General features: G+C 36.4%; 1 protein-coding gene across 19 annotated transcripts in view; it reads right to left on the reverse strand.

Annotated features, from left to right (window-relative positions):
- Window positions 1-16739, reverse strand: part of CACNA1D (calcium voltage-gated channel subunit alpha1 D) — a 188890-nt gene that overhangs the window by 74101 nt on the left and 98050 nt on the right. For all 19 annotated transcript variants that reach the window (XM_040568759.1, XM_040568772.1, XM_040568770.1 and 16 more), the window contains exons 9-14: window positions 15304-15473; window positions 6862-6949; window positions 5670-5696; window positions 1706-1866; window positions 895-1120; window positions 523-730 (exon numbers count right to left, since the gene is read on the reverse strand). In XM_040568759.1, the coding sequence (XP_040424693.1) occupies window positions 523-730; window positions 895-1120; window positions 1706-1866; window positions 5670-5696; window positions 6862-6949; window positions 15304-15473 (880 nt within the window). The remainder of the gene's footprint in view (window positions 1-522; window positions 731-894; window positions 1121-1705; window positions 1867-5669; window positions 5697-6861; window positions 6950-15303; window positions 15474-16739) is intronic.

Raw genomic sequence — 16739 nt, forward strand, 5'->3', positions numbered from 1 at the left:
AATACACTGTAAGTATGGCCCTGTCTTTTCAAGAGCAATAAGCAAGTTGCTTTAAAAATGTAATAAACCTGGCAGTGTCCCTTTAAAGAAATTCATACTTATTTATACATTATAGTAACTGATAGGACCCATATGCAAATATGCATGCTTACAATGCTTCTCAATTTTTCCTACTTGGGAATAGCTGAACTTTTATATAACTAATAAAGTTAAAGAAAACAAAGTAATTAAAATAAAATAACATTCCACCTCTTCTTCTAAGTGTATATTTGATGGACAAATAAGATTTAATTTTGTGAAGTAATATGACAGCTATGTTGCGTAGATAGATCAAATAAGACATGAAACCAATGGTACAAATGGTGCAGAATTACCAGAATACTGAGTTTAATGAGCAGAATGCTACTTAAAGTAAACTGAATAAATAGTATTCGTGATTTCGTTTTCAGGCAACATGATCATTTAAACAGTTTTGTTGATCATCAAAGGTAAAATGTTTCATAGGGGATGAAAGACAGTTACCTGGAATACAGTTAAAAGAGCTTGTGGAAAATTATCGAAGGTGCTCCGTTTTGTTTGAGTTTCATCAAAATTAAATTTGCCTCCAAACAGCTGCATTCCAAGCAACGAGAAGATTATGATGAAGAGGAAAAGCAGAAGCAACAGTGAAGCAATGGACTTCATTGAGTTTAACAAGGATGCTACCAAGTTGCTCAGGGATGCCCAGTGCCTATAAATTAAAATGTGTGTGTTAACACACACGAGGAGAAAACAAACAAACAAAAAAAAACAACCAAAAAAACAGTAAAAGAGCAGTGCATGATGAAGTATTATAAAAGAATTGCTGATCACTCTTCAGCTATGCCTAAAGTTAGCAGTATTAGTTAATCTTACCTTGTTACTTTAAAAATACGCAGGAGACGAACACAGCGAAACACTGAAATTCCAAGGGGTGACATAATTTCCAACTCCACCAAAATGGTTTCAACAATGCCACCACAGACAACGAAGCAATCAAAGCGGTTAAAAAGAGAAACAAAATAAGCCTGTAGACCCAAGCTGTACATCTTTACTAACATTTCACAGGTGAACAAAGCCAGAAGAACTTTATTTGCGATATCTGGAACAAAATATTAAAAAAAAAAAAAAAAGACATTTCTGAATTCTCATATTTTCCATTTTTATTTTAACATATTTATACTTATATATGAGTTTACAGTCTTATGCTTAAGAAGTATGAAAGGGCTGGGTTTTGGGTGTTTTTCTGTTGTTGTTGTTTGCTTTTTACTTTGGACTTAAAATGGCAAAAGTTACACAAGGATGCAGACTTTCTTACTACTTAAGACCTATTCATATTTCCAATCCATTGTGGAGTTCAAGACTGCTCAGGTCATAGCTTGAGTCCACACTAACTTAAGGAATGCAGCCCACGGCATGTTCTACTGTGCCAGTTACCATTTCCTTCCTCATCTTTCAAGCACAGTTTAACAACAAAAGTACCAGAATTTTGAATTTATTATTGTCAGATTTTTTACTGGTCTGCCATTAAGCTGTGTTACAGATGTGGAAATATAATACACTCAGTCATTTCTTGTATCACCCTTCAGGACAGCAACAAACAACAAAATGGCAAAGTACAAAAGTAGCCACTGATAAAATGCAAGTATACATAATCAAAAACAGGACAAATAATTTTTGACTGTACCTTGGATCTGGGTCAGCCAGTCAGGTTGATTATAATGTTCTGATGAGATAGTTAATGTGTTCAGAAAGACCAAGACAATAACAAGCCAATAAAATGTGACAGATTTTACTGCAGCTCTACATTTTCTTCGATTAAATCGATTCCAGCGACGCCAGCGTCGACTGAAAGTTCAAATAAAAACAAATTTATATTATACAGAAATTGCATAAGAACTTAGGGAGGGTTTCATCTGCGTAGAAAAATAGTGCAAGTTATTATCGGTCACAGATTAAGAAGTGCTAAATTGTTATTCTCATTTTAGATTTTGTTATGGATTTCTAATAGCAAGCCACAACCTTTGGAGTCTCTAATTGTCTGTGACAATTGTATTAATCTGGATTTAACATGGCATTGAGTAACAAGATAATTTAGTAATCTGTCTTCCTAGGCCCCATACAATTAATAGCAGCAAAGAAAAGCCCACAAAGCAATTTAGAATTCAGATTATATTTAGTCTGAAAATGGAGGCTTTGAGTTAAACTATGGGCAAAACTCAGGATCAAACAGGGCAGGAAAGTTGAGCTCATCTTTTAGAAATCTACCCTGTAGTGTTAGAAATCTCAGTCAGCTACTTCTAGAGGTTTTTGTTGATGTGCCTTGAAATCTTATCAGTTGGCAAGAGTTTGTGAGATGAATAACGGGTGACAATCAAGGACAAGTAAACAGACCCTAGCCAGATCTGAGCTGGATTCTGACTGAGGGCATTAGCTCAGTTTAGGCCTCATAAAACAGAATTCAATTTCTGCTTCACTTCTGGGAGCTGTGGTAAACCAAATTAGTCTTATTGGGTTGCATTTCTCTTTGAAAAACAGGAAGAAAATACATTGTTGGATCATAGGAACAGAAGGATTAGAAAGCACCTGATATTATGTAAAAGGGAAGCACATAAAATTCACATACCCGGAACTACAGCTGTAGATTCAGTAAAATTTAGGAGCTCACAACAACTGCTTCATCCAAAATTCAAGGAGAGCAGGCACAGATTCCAATGATGGAAGCTTAAGCAAGCCTTAATACAGCAAAGAGCTCAGGAGTAAGCATGGTATGAGTTTCTTCCTCTGGAGTTTTACAGTCAAGTCAGCATAAAGGAGTGGTTTGCTCTCCCTGTTCTGCCCACTCCTTTTCCATTTGCCAAAACTATACCCAATTAACTGAGTCAGAGCTGAGAACTGACTGGTGGAAACCAATTTTTTTCTTCTGGGTTGATTTTAGCTGGTCAGTTTTCTGATCTAATTCCTTGTGTTGCTGCATCACTGAAAGAGCAGTAAGGATGACTGGCTAAGATCAGGGAAGGGCACCGCAGCCTCTTGGCAGTGTCTCTTACATGGCACCATGGCACCATGGCTATGGAAAATCATTACAAATAACTAGGTGAATTCGTTAATACTTTTAGTGCCTGAAGTAGCAGATAATGTATTTCGTACACGTAAGAATGTGGCTATATAAAATAGGCAAACAAATTATAAGATTTGAACTCAAGAGTTTTCTGTTTTTTAGTTACCACCCCTCCCAGTTTTAAAATATAAGCTCTATTTTTTTTTGAAGAATGAAACATACCCTTTTATTTTGAAGAGAAATTCCATTTTCCTAAATTTGCAATGATATAATACTGTTTTTATGAAATTATCAAGAGTTTTTCACAAAATATAGCAGTTGAGTAAATATTCAGATCACAGAGAACACTTAGAATTGATATAGTTTGTTACAACAAACCAAATTATTCACTGCTTAAATTCTCTTTTAAATAATTTATCATTTTTTCTTCATAACTATTTATGAGTAAGCCATTATTCTTACAAATATGTTCCCAATTTCACTTTCATTCACTGATATATTCATGGTTAGATAGCCCTCTAAGGCCCTGGTCTTAAATTTGATACCACACATGGAAGAGAAGTAGTAGGAAGACCTCCAGGTGCTGCAGACCCCTGCAGCACTTCCGGATGAGATGCACCAACATCTCATTGCTGACTGCCACAAATTCTGTGAGTAGATGCACCATGGCATGCATGAACAGACTTGTGTGACCTGTGTTTTTAATGCAGCAAGAACCTATTCTGATCAAAGAGCTCATGCAAAAGACATTTAGGATAGTGACAGACAGAACCTAGACAGCTGGAGATACTTTGACTACTTTCTGGTTTGCAAGTATGTTTTCTTTCAAATTGCTGTTGACTATGAGAACAATGAATGTTGAGATGGATAGCACTGACTGATTGCTTCTTACAGCTTGACCTATTAAAAATGGCAGATTTGGGGAGAATTTTTGTTTCTCAAAATGACGTAGCAGATTTCATTTTGCAGAGTTCTAGTGTTCTCTTTTTTCCTTTAAATACAAGCAATGGGTATGGATCAGAACTTAGACGTTACTTCATTTTCTTTGTAATGTTTGTATGAGTTCCTGCTGTGCAAATAGACCAAATTTGGAGAATGTGATATAATGGCAGTCTATTGCACTTCCTGATATTTGACATTTTATGCAACCACTTCAAATTCTAGTTTTTCCTTTAAAAATAGCTTAAGTAGGCTTGGCAGCAATTGACAGTGTAAAGTTGATTATTTTGATTCATGAGGTTATCTCTAATCATGCTTGTTTGGTTTTTCATTCTCAGCTAATGAAAAACTAAACACTCTAGTTCCATTTGTTCTATTGTGATGCTAATTGGAAACAATGCCAAGAGAAATTACAGACCATTAGCACACTTTATCTCTTCTCATTAACCTAAAAGCAGTCTCATCTCTCACATTTCTCATGAACAGTTATGCTCAAAGGTCCACATGGACCTGACTGATGAAATCTCTAAAAAGATAGGTCTATATTCTCTATCATCCTAAATGCCCAGATCTCCATAGGCCAATCTTCAGCAGAAGACTGAGTGAACCATATTTATGTGCTCACCAGCTGGTTGGCGGAAGGGGATGACAAAGTAAAGCCCAATCACAGAATGACATGAAAGTATAGGAAGTTTTCTCAGTGTAGAAAAGAACCAGTAAAATGTTGCCTGTGAGCTCTTCTTCAAAAAAGAAAGACTATTCAGAAGGAACGCAAATCCACTCAAAATGGTCGCAATCCAATGGTCAATGCTCAGAGAACATTAGCGTTAGTAAGGCTAGTAGGAAAAAAACTGGGTACACTATTCTTCACTGCTGCAAGAATACACTGCTGCTACCAATGATCTACTTACTATAAATTCAAAACTGAAATCACTTTTATTAGGGTTAAAAAATTGTAATGGTTCTAGATGTTGCCAAAACTGCTGATTCCACATGTTGACAAATCTTGATTGTCCTTTTTTCCACTGAAAATTTTTTGTGAAAAGATTTATTTTGTGGATTGTCTGCAACTGTAGGAGTGTCTTTGCCCTTCATGGTTCATTAGGTCTGCCACTTGATTATTTTCCTTAAATCAGAGAGCTTTTTTTTTTCTCTTTCTCCTTCATAGAGCAACCCAACCTTTTTAAACAGAAAGAGGTATGTCTTCAGTGTTGGCAATTATCCTTTTTAATTGCTCAATTTATGTTCTGTATGACTGGAAATAAATCAAAATAAAAAACCCTGTTGGTTTTGTATTGGCACATCCCACGTCTACAATATCAGGACTATTAATTCTGCTCATAACCCTTCCTTTCTGCAATCATACTTGCAAATAAAAGCTCATACTCCCAAATGTTCCTAGTAAGTAAAAAGAGAGCCACAAATATTGTTAAAGCAAATCAGGGAGTTTGATTCCCAAGAATGTTCATGAATATTTTTCTTTTGTATTCACCAGTAACTATTAGCAACAATTTTCAAGCAGTACAATTTAAAGAACAGTAAACAAAAAATAATCATATTAGATCATCATGATGTGTAAATAGGAAGGAAAACAAAGAATATATAAGGATCAAGGAAAAAAAGTGATGAAAAGAGAAAGGAAAATACTGACCTGAACTTGGATTTTGAGATGGTTTGACTAAAAGAAAACGAAAACAAATTTTTAAAGAGTGTAGTAAAAATAATTGACACAAATTCATTCTCCTTGGAATAAGGCACTTTTCCAATTCAATACATTGGAATTACATATACATAAAAATAGGCTCCCAACAAGATGCTTCATGAATACTAAAATATTATTGTCTGTTATTTATTTTCTGTAATACCATTCCCAAAGCTCTACAAATTTTCTAAATGAAAGAAAGGAAATGCTTTAAATCTACATAACTAAAATGCTCATGTAGAAGATGCTTGGAAAACATGAAAATCTGAGCAAATAAACAATGAACACCATTGTATATACAAATATTTCCACACATTCAATTATTGCCTACAAAATACATATTTTCCAGTTCATATACAACATAACAGAAAACATTTTTCTTTTTTGCATGTCATAGGTGACTTCCTTTTATTATTATTATTATTATGGACAATAGTAAATTATATTCTAAACAAGTTTTCAGGAAAATATAACTCCACTGGAAGTTTAGTTGAATTTATCTACATTTCCCTAATTTGAGAATTTTAGGAGTGTGTTAATGCCAGAGTCTAACATAAAGTAACAAAAGGTAACAAATAAATAAAAGCCACACAAAGTTTGACTACTTGAAAGCAATTTTGGCTAAATCAGCAAAAGGAAGAGAATGTTTCTTTTAAATTTTGAGATGAGGAGGTATCCTGATTTTGGCTGGGATAGGGTTAATTTTCTTCCTAGTAGCTGGTATGGTGCTGTGTTTTGGATTTAGGATGAGGATAATGTTGATAACACACATGTTTTGGTTGTTGCTGAGCAATGCTTACACTAAGTCAAGGGCTTTTGGCTTCTCATACCGCCTGCCTGCAAGGAGGCTGGGGGTGTACAAGGAACTGGGAGGGGACAGCACCAGGACAGCTGGGCCAGACTGGCCAAAGGGTTATTCCATGCCACGTGGCATCGTGCTGAGCAGTGAACCTGGTGGGAGCTGACCTTCGTCTTTCTTTCTTATTAAACTGCCTTTATATCAACCCACAAGTTCTCGCGCTTTCACCTTTTTTAATTCTCTTCCCCATCCCACCACGGGGGGAGTGAGCAAGCAGTTGCGTGGTGCCTGCTGGGTTAAACCACAACAGGAGGGAACCTGAAACAGTCTGTGTGTACTCACCATAAACTCCCACAGCATGCTGGGTTCTCTCCTTCTCCACTCACGTTCTCTGTGTTCACTGATTCAGTTTCACTGGTGGGCATACTTGCTGTTAGGAGACAGCAATTGTTTTAGAGTACTAGCCAAGCAAGGCGTTACACAGAATCTGATCTGTTCTGTTACAAGAATGCCTCTGCTCTGCAGATCTAATGAGAGCTTGGAAGGTCTGAGGAATAGTAGATGAAGTCCAACACTTCCAACAGTCCTCCTCTTATAACAAAACAAAGCACACAGAATTCCAGGGTATATTATAACTTTTTTGTTTCATTTCAGTGATTCGTCATAACTGCAGAAAATGCACCACAGAATACACTGTAGGGAGATTTTGCAACAAAGAGCATGTTTCTCCTAATAAACGAATGCTAGATTCTGTGACCTTTGAAGGGTTCTGTTACTACCTTGGAGGTAATCATCAGTTTAATTCAAACATGCTTGCTAATCCCAAGAAATACCGAAGTTCCTCTCAAAACTGGGGCTATCACATTCCAATCACACTGACCACTCTATGCTTTCACTTCCATTATCAAATTACAAAGGCAAGACACTAGAAAGTAATTGTGCCTGCAAATATCATATGAGCAGACTGGAAGGAGCACTGGGAATGGCAGAATGGGAACTACAATGGATGGAGAGGACTACTACTAATAAAAAGCAGGTTATCTGGAGGTTATCTGGTCGAACTCCTTGCTCAAGTAGGGATCATAGTTAGCAACTCTAGCTAATGATTTATTAGACTAAACTCATTTGTCAATTCATCATCACCAGTTACCTCCAAATCAACTGAGATAGAGAGAAGACAACATATATTGATAGGTGTTAGGAAAGGATGAACAATCAAAGTGCTCAGTACATCCTAGGAGAGAACACTACTTCCACAGCTGCAAAGGAAGCATTAAAGGAAAACTTCAGGAACAAGAAAAGTGTCAAATTAATTTTGCTGGTTTATATAGAAGAAATATCATATAAAGTAGGAAAAAAAAAAAACAGAAGGTGAAAGATACACAGAAATAACTGTAGAATAGCAAGGAAAAAAAAAAAAAGCAAAATAGAGTATCTTAAGGGTATTCTGGGTTGTACCTCCTGATGGTTTGTTGCTTTTTGGATCAACACATATCCAAATGTCCGATATATATATATTATATATATATATATATTTTTTTAAGCCCATATCTGTGGACTGAGATTAATGAAGGCAGAAGGACTACAATGCCCATTTCTATTAGGGATCTCTCACTATTTTGTTGCCTAAAGGAAGCTTAAAGTGGGCTTAATTATTCATGTTAATGTGAGCGAGAACTAGGCACTAAAATTCTGTTTTGTCTACTGATCAGGTACAAAATGAGAACTGTTAGTAACAGCTTCTCTGCATAGCCACTGTATTGCCTCAATACTGACCTAGAGATACTTGCAAGGGATTAATGGTAGTTTGGTTTACATGCCCACCAATTCCATACTTGAGAGACTGGCAGCTCTGTGCAGACTAGATGCTCAGCAAGCCTTTGCAAAAGCTGAGAATCTGTCCCCACAAATGTAAGTTACCATTACATGAAACGTTAAACACACACTTGGCATAGCATAGAAAGATCCAAACTGTCCATGCGGGTCTTTGAATAAAACAAGACACTCCAGGCAGTAAGCACAGCAAAACATTCTTTCCCAAGATCCTTCTGTTTTGATTATTCTTTTTAAATCTTAAAGTATTTTATATATGAAAAATCCCTGGTTAGCACCTGCAAGTGCCTCTGTTCTAATATCATAATATAATCTAATATCATTGAAGTTTTAGAAAATGAATACTGCTAGTCTCATGTGAACTTCACAGCTTACAGAGTTAAAAAGGATTTTTGTTCAAAATTAAAGCATGTAGTCTTTGATGACATCCAAATTCCATAATTAATATTTTCAAGGGCTAAGGAAAAAAAATGAAAAAACTGTTTCAGGCACTGTCTCAGATCTTCAGAAGAAAGAAGAAATGCTAGCTTTATTTTGCAATAAATACAATGAGTTTCTCTGTCTGGTAAGGAACTGAAATGGTTATTCTTTGCTGGGTGGTAGCTTGCTGTTAGGAAACACAACATGATAGCCACCTAGTGATGAACATTTTAGCATTTGTTATGGGTAACCACAAACATAGGAGTTCAGAAGGCTTGTTTCATACGCTGTTATTAAGAGCTGTTACATAAAAGCAGAGCTAGGACCACTTTTGCAGAACGTCCCACATGCACAACATGTGCAACATCCCTCATACTTGTGCATCAAATATACCATCCCAAAGCAGTACCTAGAATCTTGTTCCTCAAATTGTCACTCCGTGTCACACAAATGCTATTTTGTTTTAATATATGTCAAATAATTTTTTAAGCGTAAAGTAATGTAATTTTTATTTAAGTCTACCCAGACTTGGTGAGTTAATGCTCAGTTAGAATTATCTGCCCTTTCTGAACATGACTGCATTAAGAAAAGCAAAATATCAAGGAAAAAAATCTTTGTCCCTGTTGAAGCCAAAGTCAGTTCCACTAATTATTGAGTACAGCCGGGATGTCATCCCCTATTTCAAACAGGGCTGCTGCTCTAGCTCCATTAGTGACTTGCAGGTGCTTTGTTAACAAAATAGGAGAGGAAAAAAAGAACCATGGCAGTTCAGTTTAAATTAGAAACACATCTATCATTATATGTTATTTGTACACCAACAGAAAAACTTGACAGAAGCACTGAGAAAGGCAGAGTGTGGAAGTCTAGCTCCAACAATGCTAGTAAGTCTTTAAATCTAGCTGGAAGAAAACAGCAAGAGCGCTGCATGACCACATCAACTCTAACTAATGCAAGCAACTTGGCAAGTCTTGAGAAGACCCAGTTTCACGAGGACAGCTTAGTAAGGTGGTGTTGGCTGGGCAAAGTACAGCACACAGAAGGCCAGCTTTGAGGTCTTAAAACCCATACTTCAGTATTCAAGGGAATATACCGAATTTTCTCTGTTCTTTATTCATCTTTTGTCCTCATTTTACTGGTGTTCTGGAAAGTTTATCTAGATTTCTAGATAGTATCAGCTCTCTCCAAATTATGGGAATTGGTTTCAAAGGACAGAATGCTTGCATTAGGCATTGTAACTACCCATACGGCATGCAGCTTGATACCTTCCTGAGGGTACAGAAATTAGGTCGACAACATCAGCTACTGCATTTTATTTATGAGAATAAGAACATGGTTTGTTTTTTAATTATTATTATTGTTTGTTTTTCCTTGTGATACAATGCTGGCTCTTTACTCTAAACAGTCTTCAGATTTTTGGAGCAGGAATTTCAAACCCCACTCCAGGACAAAACCATGCATAACTAAGAGGGAGCTGGTGTCCATCAGCATTGATGTGTCCCAGCCAGCTGGAGTTGGAAGAAATAAATTCCAATAATCCTGCTATGCAACAATCTAGTGTTAACATGGAATCCAGAAGCAGGCTAAATTACAGCCTACAGTATTGAACAGTGGTGGCACATATTATTGTGGCAATTTCTTTCCTATAGAAGGTATATAAATTTTATTTTACTCTGGTTCATTCAGCTATGCATTATCGATCCACTGGCTGATCTCACTTCCACAGTGAATACCTGGGGGTAGCTTTCTGGTTACACATGCTGAAGGAAAAACCTGCAGAAGCACAGTGATCTGTACAGCTAGAGTACAATAACCAGAAATAGCTACTGGTGAGAATCATACAATTACTAAACATGGTATGATACTGGCAACATTTTAGAGCGAACCTTGTAAAATGCTCTTCTTGTGTCTGCTACTAATAAACAACCAGTTCCATAAGCTTCAGAATTGTCCTAATTCTTTCTCAAATCAGTACAGAGATTTTCTCAATTCTTTATGCCAAATATTTGAGGTAGTCAGATAGGAAAACAGTCTAACAACCAAAAAAAAAAAAAGAAAAAAAAAAGCGGCAACACTATCATTGCAAATTCATCACAAATTTCCCTAAATCTCCTCTATGTCCAGAAAACAGATCAGGAGGAAATCTGACTGTGAAGCCCCTCAGAACAAATTCTGTTTATGGAGGGGCTGCCTGGAATATGTTCTACGTGATACTGAGGTACCTGCTTACATAGTGCAGATTTAGTTTTGATACTATCAACGTTCATTCTCATGTTTTTTTTTTTATTGGCAGCCCTCAGAAACTAAAGATAAGTTTGAATGTGGTTGGTTGCCTGGCAGTGGAAGGACAGTGAAATAATCAGTATTACAATGTATGTAATAGCTACATAAATAATTTTTTAATTTTTAAAATAATTTTTTTAATATTTGTAAAAATGAGTCCATAAAGTCCTAGCAAAATAATATTCTGCATTCTTTGAAGTAACTGCATCATATTTGCCAGCCTTTGGCTGAGCCACAACAGTGACTGCCTCATGACAGCAAGGAAGTCAGTTGCTCCAATAACTTTGTCGTATGTAGGATTAAAAACAGATCTCCTAATTGCTACCATTGTGATAATGTCAAATCAACACATCTGCCAGTATTAAAAGAGTGCAGATTTGAAAATGCCCATCACACTAAAACCCTTCTGCATCTCCAGTGGGAGTGGAAGAGAAATTGAAAAAAGAAAATTACCAAAACAAAACTATCAATAGCAAGAACAGATACAGTAAAAGCGTGGGGTTTTTTGTTGTTATGTCCTGCATTTAAAATGTAATCAAAAATATAAATATTATATTTAATATTTATAGTAATATTAGAATATAATATTAGAACCATGCTGTTCTAAACTTGCAATATGATCCAGTATAAAGCTTGTGACATACTTTGATGGATTTCTTCACACCTGAATTTAAAATATATTTTGTATCTTGTAACTTTAAAAAAGAAAACCTATGCTTAAACAACATTTAAAGACACTTCAGTCAAAATCTAACTGGATTAAAAACTATGCTTTAAGAAGGCAGAGCACTGCAGCACCAGTCTATTTGAAACATGCACTTAAAACAGCAGAACCGCATGCATGGGTGTCTACATGCTAGATGTATACACCTTTGTTATAGAAAAAGCATACAATATGTGCTTCAAAGGCTAACGCATCAAATGCAGTATTGACATAAAAGAAAGTTCAACTGCAAATCAGACCATGTTTTACCATGTTTATTGGAAGAACGGCCAAAGCAACTAAGTCTGCTTTTCTTCTTTTCTTCCATTAAGTCAGCCAATGTAACCCCTTCGTGTTAAATACATGTAATCCCAACATTTACACAGTAGATGGCAGCAGTTGCAACGCAAAAAATAAATAAATAAATAAAAACGTGTCCAGATACACAACACAAGCAACGTTAGGCAAAACAAATTGAAATTACCGACTGCATAATTTATCAGAGCTACAGCCCTCACCTGTCACTTGGATTTTTGCATTTTGAGCTAAATTCACACTCCTTTGAAGACAAAGGGTGGTGGTTTTTGTTGTTGTTGTTGTTGTTTTTTGTTTGTTTTGTTTGTTTTCATTGATTTCAGGGTAACTAGCTGTTGGTTCAAAATAAAGATGAAAGCTTTTAACATTTACTAGAAACATACTGGCAATTCTAGTAGTTAAAAGGTTGTACATTACTCAACAACACTGAATACCTGCCCACTATCTGCAACAAAAATGCACAAATACACAGGTTTCATATATAAATAATTCAGTGAAAATTCAGTTATCTGGTTAGAACTTTTAAAATGCTGTGGTCTCAGAAACCTAAACTACATTTTTTAACGACCATACAAGAAGCCAATAATCACTGATTTTAACTGCCTTTGAGATCAGTACCTTTTCCTGTCATGGCGAGAAGAGATCTCCCATATCCTAAACCCAAAGCTCTACCACATCGTTGAAGAGCATCATGGTGATCTTCCATCACCATCCTCCTCAGTGGCAGTCATGACTGTCCAGACGCTTAGCCATTTGAAGTAGGGCCACAGCTGTTTAGCAGCTTGCAAATGCTTATTCTATCCATCTTGGGGCCCAGCTCTACCACCTGCTCCAAAGATAGCTCTAGAAATCATTTGGACTAAAATCATTTCCCAAGCTTACTACTCAAGATTATTAACCTGGTGATAGCTAGCTAAATTTCACCTGACTCTCAAAGAAGTAGTTCATCATCATAATTATGCTCCTAACCCAACAGCTTTCTCTGGAGTAAGTGGATAGACAGCTCGTGCCCTCTCTCATCGCACCTTCCCATGCAACGGGATGTGCAGCAGAACACATCTTAAATGCAAGAAGGTGGAGTGATTGAGCAAACCTTCATCCTTCACACCCTGTTGCAGATGATACTAAAAATGAATGACACTGCCACATATTTAAGCACATGCACAAACCCAGAAGAGTGCTAGGAGATTGTCCGTTTGCTGGATATTTCCACTCAACGTCCACATACGGCATGCTCAGTGCCAAAAGAATGCTGGCAGGTTAATAGTTTACTGTGAAACAAACCAGTGAGCTTGTGCAAAGCGTTTTGTGAACCTTTTATGACTCAGACAAACCAGAAGTGATTTTTGCAAGATGCCTGGAATATACAACTTAAAGACCATTCCAGGTGATTGCATGCACCATGTCTGCTTTGTGGAGGAAAAACGATGCTAAGACAGGTATCTTGCCAGAAGAAGATGACCAAGATCTCAGCCACAGCTAAGGGCCTAGTATACTGATGCCATCACCATCCTGATTTCTTAGTTCACTTCATTCTACAATGCTAGCAGAGCTGCAGAAGTAGGAATCGCATCAGGTCTGCGAGCTTTTCCTATGCTCTCTCTTGCTACAGTAGCAGAAATTAAGCTGACAGGACTAAAGAGATACCACTAGGTATACAAAAGCTGACCACCTGCAAAGGAAACATTATTAATTGAAAAGCAATGCTATATTGATGAGACTGCAGTAAACTCATTCACTTATTAAATCTCCATTTCAACTGTTTTTCTCTGAAGTCAAAGGAAAACTGCAAATATTTGCATTGTAAGGGTATTATGACCAGCTGACAGTCAATGTATTAGGGCTTTGAAGATAAAACACACATTAAGTATTCAGTAGTTTTATGACACTGATAAAGGAGTTTCTACTCTTCTTTGGTATTTCTCATGTTAATAAGTTAGCTCTGATACTGTATATTTAAAATAGAAGCAACTATCTGAAATTCAATTCTTGAGATTCATTTTACAGTTCTTTTAATTACATTCCCTATCCTGTTGTTACTCTGGAAGTCTCCTCCAACTCTTAATTTGTCCTAGAACTATGTCTAAGTCAAAAAGCTCTCTCAAACCCAACAAGTAAGGAAACAGGTATTTTTGATTTATGACAGACCTATACGATCTAGAAGCTGTTTAAGGAATGATGGGGCAAAGGGTTCTTCACAGCAAATTAATGAACAGGCAATTTGAACATGATGCAAAAAATTCCTGAGATTTCATCTGCAGACTTCACAACCAAGTCCATCACAGTTGTGCATATCTGGCATCACCCACAACCCTGCATGACAGCCTTGTACACTGGATTTTACTCTGTAGAACGTGCAATCTTTTACTTCTCAGCTTTAGAATTTTATACTCATTCACAAACCCATAACTTATGTGTATCTTCCACACAAAATTATTAGCTATCACCAAACACAGTGAACTCTATTAAATCTTTGGCTTTTTTGCTCTGCTCTAGATCAAACTCTGCTTGTGCTACGGATTTTTATATAGCTATAAGTTACTCCTTTTAGGGCGATACTGACATCATCATCCCACAAGTTGCTTCCCAGCTTCTCATAAAATCATCTTATTTCCTTCCCATCAGCAATGCAGATTCATACCCTGCTTTTATTGCAAACAAAAGGACTGGTACATTTCTTAAAAATAAAAAATTTTCAAAAGCTTATCCACATGCATTACAGAGCTAAGTTTAAAAACAAATACCTCAGTATCAAACTATGTAACTTTTACTATTTTTTGACATTCTTACTTCAAACCTCAAAAAAGTCCTATTAACACAAGGTTATTTCTTTACTGTAGTTCTGGCTGTGAGCTATGATTTCTATGCATGCACCTACAGGTAAGCATGTATTCTTCTTGACCAAGGATTTATGACAACACCTAGGGGCATGTATGCACTAACTTTTCACAGAACAGAAATAAAACAAAGTTTTTAAATCTCAGTAGTGATTGAGTGCAGGCAATGATTTGTATGTGGACAGGTCAGAGCAAACATTTGCTGTAAAATTCTAAATTATCTTCCATAACTTCATGTGCCAATATATTAGTAGACATGATTGTTCTGCTAACAAATCCTTTTGCAAACTGAAAAACAGACAACACCACTACATAGGCTGCATTCTCCCCATTGTAACTCACTAAAAGCAATCAAACTGTCCCACACGGAAGTAGCACTAAGTAAAGAACACGTACTGTTCCGTTTGCCTTCTTCATCAACCTCTTCATCATTCTCAGGGTCAATGTCTTCTGCCTGTGTAATCCAGTCTAAATACCCCTTCAGATCTTCTTCGAGCTGTTGCTTTTCACGTAGCTTCTGAAAGTCTCCTCGGGCCTTGGCTTTTTCTCTTTCCTTGGAAAATTCTCTATCAAATTCAGACAAAGCAAAAAATAAAAAAAATACTGATTGTCAAACTGCCAGGTATTTTGACTTAGGTCTTGACATTGCAGAATAACATACCGACATAGAAAATGAACTAAATCAACAACACAGAAGATTTGAGAGCTTCTTTGAAAATGAGACAGTGATACAAAGAAGTCACGGCAAATCCCTGTAAAACAACATCAAAACTTTCAGAGCTGTTTTAATTTAACTAAAAATTAAGCAATATTCTTAAACCTTCACATACAGTCTATATGCCACCACATGGTTATGCACTCCTACAAAGAGGTTTAAAGTCTGACTGGCACTAATAAAATAATATCAGAGAACTTAGTTACTTTCAGCGAAAAAGAAATGCCATCTTAAAATACCTCCTCCTTCTTCCAGCCATGGCTCATTGGCCATGTCTAAACATACTTATTTCTGTGTATGGTTCAGAAAATTTCACTAACAAGCTTCCTCTTAATTATACCAGGCACAGACACCTCTGCTGTTTGAGATTTGGATGTTTTGCCCTTTTGCTCTCAGATAATAAAATCTAGAAATCGTGTCCTTACAGATCATGCATCCTTTTACATAAACTGAATCTTCTGCCTGGTTCCCCCATCTCAAGATACATAATGTATTTGACTCTGTTAGTTTAACTTGGTGATTTGACTAATTCCCTACATTATCATGGAATGATCTTTAATATAATTAAGCAACACTTTTTGAGAAGGAGGGTGCATAAAATGACCCTGAGGTCTTTTCCAACCTGAACTACCCCACAAATCCATGATTCCCTCAATTATGTATTTCTCAAGACAACTATCACGTAAGTTCTTGCACCGTGACATTTCATATACTGACATTGTTAAAACACTCAGCACAGTAACAAAGGCTCCAAATGCATAACTCCCTTTGCTAGAGGGATCATACATTTTCTGATTTATCTGAGGATCGATGTGTATGATTGGGGTAGGCAACCATCTTTTGAACTGTATTGTAACTATGTACTGATTCAGTATTTAAAATTAAGCTTCTCCTAGACTGTTGTATTACAACGGGGCTGAAATTAAACCTAGGAAATGGCTACAGTAATTCCGAATACCATGGATTTGCAACCCCTTTATTTTTTGTGAACTTTTACTTTAAAATTTCCCCTAATTAACATACTCTCAAGGGGAAATTTATTAAAGCACTGAAGGTATCTTCTTTCAAATAGAAAAATATATTAGGAAGTTCCCAGATTCAAACAGGTAAGACTTGC

The sequence above is a fragment of the Cygnus olor genome, chromosome 10, assembly GCF_009769625.2.
Source record: "Cygnus olor isolate bCygOlo1 chromosome 10, bCygOlo1.pri.v2, whole genome shotgun sequence".
Lineage (NCBI taxonomy): Eukaryota > Metazoa > Chordata > Aves > Anseriformes > Anatidae > Cygnus > Cygnus olor.